At 45.6% G+C, this 6,762-nt stretch overlaps 1 protein-coding gene across 1 annotated transcript in view; it reads right to left on the bottom strand.

Moving 5' to 3' along the window:
* The window catches only part of lrrc7 (leucine rich repeat containing 7), a gene marked incomplete at its 3' end in the record, with an annotated part of 58,489 nt that extends 52,147 nt beyond the window's left edge, over positions 1-6,342 (bottom strand). Inside the window, exon 1 of the mRNA XM_080833776.1 lies at positions 6,148-6,342. Coding sequence (XP_080689902.1) covers positions 6,148-6,336 — 189 coding nt within the window. The 5' untranslated portion in view covers positions 6,337-6,342. The remainder of the gene's footprint in view (positions 1-6,147) is intronic.
* Between the last annotated feature and the right edge of the window lie 420 nt (positions 6,343-6,762).

Here is a 6,762-nt window from a genome sequence, read left to right as displayed (position 1 = left end):
TCTGGCCAAGTCCTGGGCGAGAACCAGGTCAAAAGGGGCCATATCTGGGCCAAACCCAGGCCATATCTGGGCCAAACCCAGGCCTGATCCGCAGCTCCCTGAAAGGCCCGATAAGAGCCTGGCTTCTCCCTTGCTGTATTATTTCAGTACACTTCACACACATAAATATTTCAAACGCTCACAAGGAGCGGGGCAAAACAAACATGTCTGCGTCACAGTATTTTTCTTTCCCTCTCAACTACCCAGACGGCGCCAATATGGATTTAAAAAAACACCATGAAGACGAGCAACTAGCTGCTGCCCTTCGCTGAGGTTACAAGCCCTTTCCTCTGATTGCATGTCTGCTCCTCACGAAAGGCACACAGAGACGTTCAGGTCCAGAGAGGACGTCAGCTCAGTACAGACCCATTACCATTACAGGGCCAATTATTCTTCAAGAGCAGTGGGGGCCTCGCTGGATGTGTGCATTAATGGGGAATGAAGCGAGAGAGAGAGAGAGAGAGAGGCAGAGAGAGAGAGATAGAGAGTGAGAGAGAGAGAGAAAGAGGGAGAGAGAGAGAGAGAGGGAGATAGAGAGAGGGAGATAGAGTGAGAGAGGGAGAGCGAGTGAGATAGAGAGAGGGAGATAGAGTGAGAGAGGGAGAGAGGGAGAGAGAGAGGGAGAGAGATAGAGAGAGTGAAATAGAGTGAGAGAGGGAGAGAGGGAGCGAGAGAGCACTGGGCAGCACAGCTCAGGGCATCCATCTCAGTCTCAGGATATGTGTTTAAAGAAGCCGCTCACTCTGTCGTTCTCTGTATCTCGTGAATGCCTCGCCTTTCTCCAGCTCTCTTTCTCTATGCCTCTCTGTCCATTCCTCTCTCTCTCTTTTCTTCTTTCTGTCTCTTTATCTCTCATGAATGCCCTCTTTCTCTCCCTCTCTCTCATGAATGCCTATTGCATAACGTTCTCATGTACGGAGCGACGTGGAGCTCCAGGCAAAAAGCACATGAACTGCAGACGCCATCCTTGCAGGAGACTTCTTCTCCTCCATCCAGTCAGCCCATTCCTCTGTCGCCTCATGGAAAGTGCAGTCTGAGACTTGGATTTATTCCTCAGAATGACTATCCTTCTCATCAGGCATCAGGGCAGCACCTCTCTGAACCACATATCCACTGAAACAGCACCTCTCTGAACCACATATCCACTGAAACAGCACCTCTCTGAACCACATACACACTGAAACAGCACCTCTCTGAACCACATATACACTGAAACACCACCTCTCTGAACCACATATACACTGAAACAGCACATCTCTGAACCACATATACACTGAAACACCACCTCTCTGAACCACATATACACTGAAACAGCACATCTCTGAACCACATATACACTGAAACACCACCTCTCTGAACCACATACACACTGAAACAGCACCTCTCTGAACCACATATACACTGAAACAGCACCTCTCTGAAACAGCACCTCTCTGAAACAGCACCTCTCTGAAACAGCATCTCTCTGAACCACATATCCTCTGAAACAGCACCTCTCTGAAACAGCACCTCTCTGAACCACATATCCTCTGAAACACCACCTCTCTGAACCACATATACACTGAAACACCACCTCTCTGAACCACATATACACTGAAACAGCACCTCTCTGAAACATCACCTCTCTGAACCACATATACACTGAAACACCACCTCTCTGAACCACATATACACTGAAACAGCACCTCTCTGAACCACATATCCACTGAAACAGCACCTCTCTGAAACAGCACCTCTCTGAACCACATATACACTGAAACAGCACCTCTCTGAACCACATATACACTGAAACAGCACATCTCTGAACCACATATACACTGAAACAGCACCTCTCTGAAACAGCACCTCTCTGAACCACATATACACTGAAACAGCACCTCTCTGAACCACATATCCACTGAAACAGCACCTCTCTGAACCACATATACACTGAAACACCACCTCTCTGAACCACATATACACTGAAACAGCACCTCTCTGAACCACATATACACTGAAACACCACCTCTCTGAACCACATATACACTGAAACACCACATCTCTGAACCACACTGAAACAGCACCTCTCTGAACCACATATACACTGAAACACCACCTCTCTGAACCACATATACACTGAAACAGCACCTCTCTGAACCACATATACACTGAAACAGCACCTCTCTGAACCACATATACACTGAAACAGCACCTCTCTGAACCACATACACACTGAAACACCACCTCTCTGAACCACATATACACTGAAACAGCACCTCTCTGAACCACATATACACTGAAACAGCACCTCTCTGAACCACATATACACTGAAACACCACCTCTCTGAACCACATATCCACTGAAACAGCACCTCTCTGAAACAGCACCTCTCTGAACCACATATCCATGAAACACCACCTCTCTGAACCACATATACACTGAAACACCACCTCTCTGAACCACACTGAACCAGCACCTCTCTGAACCACATATACACTGAAACAGCACCTCTCTGAACCACGTACACACTGAAACAGCACCTCTCTGAACCACATATACACTGAAACAGCACCTCTCTGAACCACATATACACTGAAACAGCACCTCTCTGAACCACGTACACACTGAAACAGCACCTCTCTGAACCACATATACACTGAAACAGCACCTCTCTGAAACAGCACCTCTCTGAACCACATACACACTGAAACAGCACCTCTCTGAACCACATACACACTGAAACAGCACCTCTCTGAACCACATATACACTGAAACAGCACATCTCTGAACCACACTGAAACACCACCTCTCTGAACCACATATACACTGAAACACCACCTCTCTGAACCACATACACACTGAAACAGCACCTCTCTGAACCACATATACACTGAAACAGCACCTCTCTGAACCACATATACACTGAAACACCACCTCTCTGAAACAGCACCTCTCTGAACCACATATACACTGAAACAGCACCTCTCTGAACCACATATACACTGAAATGAACACGCCCCTCAAAACCCACCATCTCCACAACAGTGCCTTTTATGGAGTAGAATGACTGTGCTTTATTCCACCGTCACCTCATTAGGTTCTTCAGTGAATTCCTAAACATCTTGTTGAGAAGATGAAAAGCCTCTGCTACACCCAAAACACCCAGGATGAGTAACGGGATGTGGGGCAGGCCTGTGCCTCTGCTACAGCCAAAACACCCAGGATGAGTAACAGTATGTGGGGCAGGCCTGTGCCTCTGCTACATCCAAAACACCCAGGATGACTAACGGAATGTGGGGCAGGCCTGGGCCTCTGCTACACCCAAAACACCCAGGATGAGTAACGGTATGTGGGGCAGGCCTGTGCCTCTGCTACTGCCTCCTGTGGTGTCTGCACAGACTAGTGGAGGCTCAGAGAATGAACTCCCTCTGGGTGCTGCTGTCCATGGTGCTGAAGCTGCTACTATTCCTTAACGCAAACATGGGAAACTCAAACCAGTCATTCTCCATGGATTAACGCATATCTACCTCTACGCATATCTCCTCTTCTAGGGAGGTGCGTGTTCATCACCGGGGCCAGTGTGATACACATCTTGATGCATTGCCAACAATCCAATACATATAAAGACACACATGCTACTCATGCGTCCTATTCTTCGATATGACTCAGCACTATTCTTCGATATGATTCTCTGTTTTTTATTATTTACACTTAATGTAAATGTTGTTTCTAAGTCTGTGTTGTGGTCACCAACAATGATCATGCTGTACTGCACTTTTTTATCTGTATTGTAATGTCTTTTGTCTGGACCCCAGGAAGAATAGTCTCCACTACGGTGTAGACTAATGGGGATCTTTAATAAACTAAACTAACTAAACATTCGGCCCTATTTTTCGTTATGATTCAAAACTATTCTTCGATATGATTCAGCCATATTCGATTTGATTCAGCCCTATTCGCTTCAATTTCATTCAGCCCTATTCGAAGCGAATTTCGGATTCGACACAATTCGATTCAACTCAAAGCAATTCAACGTAATCGAATGCAATGTGATGTAAAAGAATATGATGCTTAGCAATTCAATATGGTACAGACAGTTCGATTTTATTTCTTTCTGGTTCTTCTTAAGCAGAACGCAAATCATAAATGAACTAAGAAAGTGCCATTTTTACATCATATATTTGTTTCTCTAGTACTGCAACTCAGTAAGCAACTCATATATGCTGGTTTTTTCTGACTTCTAAAAAACACTAGACCCTTTCACAAACAAAGTCCTTTGTAGTGCAAGAAAAATAAGCCCCTCACAAAAGATAAAAAGACGAAAAGCAGGCCAGGACCCTGCCTTCAACCAGCCCTTCTTTGATGTTCTCCGTCTCCAGTAACACTTCCATAACACCTCACGCATTTAACAGTTAAACAAATTAGGGATGCTCAGGATTAACTATAAAACCTTGTGCAAGGTGCTGTCACTACTGCCAGCAGACAGATGTGCTTTCAACTCTCAGCACATATGCTAGCTAGTGAGCAGAAGGCAGTGGTGCTGTTTTTATCTGAATAAACAATGAAAGCAGTAACCTTTCACAAACAGGTCTTTCATAACTGCTTTCAAATGTAAAAAAAGATAAGCTAATATTGGCAGTCACAGACTGCTGTCTCAGCGTCATAACACCTCACACACAGACCTTAATTCATGTTAAACTTAAGGTTTTTCTGAAGGAATATTAGTAACTTTACACAATCAGGATGGAGCTAACTGCACTGTGCTGTAACTGTGTAAAATTATAAAATTACTATCTGTAAATTACTAACTATAAAAATCCGAAGTGACACCAAACATGTAATTTGTAGTTTATATTTGATTTGTAGTTTATATTTGATTCGGTGGAACTTGTAGCTCTTCCTCCTCCATGATAATGTGTTCCTCGCCCGGACATGCCTTCAACATGCTTGAGTCTTGCCCTGAGACACTTGCCCCAAGAGACCCTTGCCCCGAGAGTCTTGCCCCGAGACACTTGCCCCGAGACACTTGCCCCGAGACTTGGCCACGCCTCCAACATGCTTGAGTCTAGGGTTAGGGTTAGACTTGGCCACTGACAGCAGTGGAGATGAGAGTGCATTCGGAGAAGAGGAATCAATCTAAATATGAAAGTATTGCTCACAAATGATTGGTTCCATTTCTAAATAATAAAGGCATTCGGCCTAATAATTACACATAGATAAATAAAAAGGGTTTTTACAGCAAAGATGTTAGAAACTATGCATCCTCAGTTCATCCCAAATTCTTTTGGGGCACACTTTTTTTTTTGGGGGGGGGGGGGGGGCAATTGCGTTGTGAACTTCTATGCCAGTGCACCGAAATATCTGTGAATATTATTAACATGTCTCTCCTGTTCTACTGTATGTGCTGCGTGACACGACGACACTGCCAGTGACATTGGGCATTTTAGCACTCATTTTATTCGAGACCTCATTAGACTCCATGACATCTGTGTTGAGCCCCCACAGAGTGAGCCCCGGGTGGCTCATTACGGCAGATCACTAATGTGAGACAGACACGCCACAGCCCACACAATGGCTCTCAGCTGGAGTCAATCTGGATCAATCAATGTGATCAGGATTAGCCAGACCAACACACCGGCCATTAGGGAGACCTAATTTAAGAGGGTAGTTAGCATGAGGCGGAACACTTAAAAAGGTGTAGGCTAGACCTCCAGCCCAAGATGGCTCCAGGTAAAGGTCAACACAGGTAAAGGTGAACAAGAGACGGCATGAATGACCACATACTGGATTGTTGTGTTCCAATTTTAGTTTAGCAATCTTTTGACCCCTCAGGTCTTAGTCTGGTAAATGTATCCTATCTCTTGATTTGCAATATGCTATGTTTGTGTAGGTGTGTGTGAACGAATGATACCGGGCACCGCAACAACCAACCTTCCTAAAGGGAAAGTAAAGTTCTATTCTAAATGAAGTTCTGTTTTAATTCTAATTCTCTTCGTCTCTGTTTCATCAGCATGAGTCCCAATTCAGTCCATGACTCCCAACTACTTCCCCCCCCCCCCACACACACACACACACAAACACACACAATGCCCGTGACGACCCCTCTGCCAGTGCCAGTGAGTGTTTACCTTGGGCAGCTCCTCGATCTGGTTGGCGTCCAGGTAGAGCTCCTCCAGGGTGCGCTCGAAGCTGAAGATCTCCTTGGGCACCTGCTGCAGGCTGCAGTGGGAGTAGTCCAGCACGGAGATGACCTCCTCCTCGCCCCGGAAGCAGCGGCAGGGGACCAGCCGGCCGATGAACTTCCTCTTAGTCGTCATCTCCAGACACTGCACTGTGAGAGAGAGAAGGGGGGGGCAAAGGTCAACCAAAGAGGAAGTGGCTGGAGGTCAAGAGGTCACTGGAAGACGCCTGGAATCCTGAGCCAGCCCTCCGTCGGCGTTACGTCTGTTTATAGAATTGTACTGGAGTTGGACCAACAACCTTGAGCGCAAGGTGGATGTTCTAGCATGAAGGTTAAAGCCCATGAGTGCTGGTATCAGCAGCTGACGCACCTGTCACAGCATCAGTTTTCACAAAATGCACATTCCTCCAAGCTGTGTGTGCTTGAAAACTCTCAGATTAATAAAATCATTATGATGGAAATACAGTTTACTATTTATCATTTCCCAAGATCTACTGTATATGTCAGTCAGTTAGTCAGTGAGTTACCCATGTCAATCAAAGCCATCTATATCCCACAGACT

This window comes from Sprattus sprattus, assembly GCF_963457725.1.
Source record: "Sprattus sprattus genome assembly, chromosome: 3".
Classification (NCBI taxonomy): domain Eukaryota; kingdom Metazoa; phylum Chordata; class Actinopteri; order Clupeiformes; family Clupeidae; genus Sprattus; species Sprattus sprattus.
Note: the sequence above shows the minus strand (reverse complement) of the source record. Positions and strands in the feature narration are given on the sequence as shown.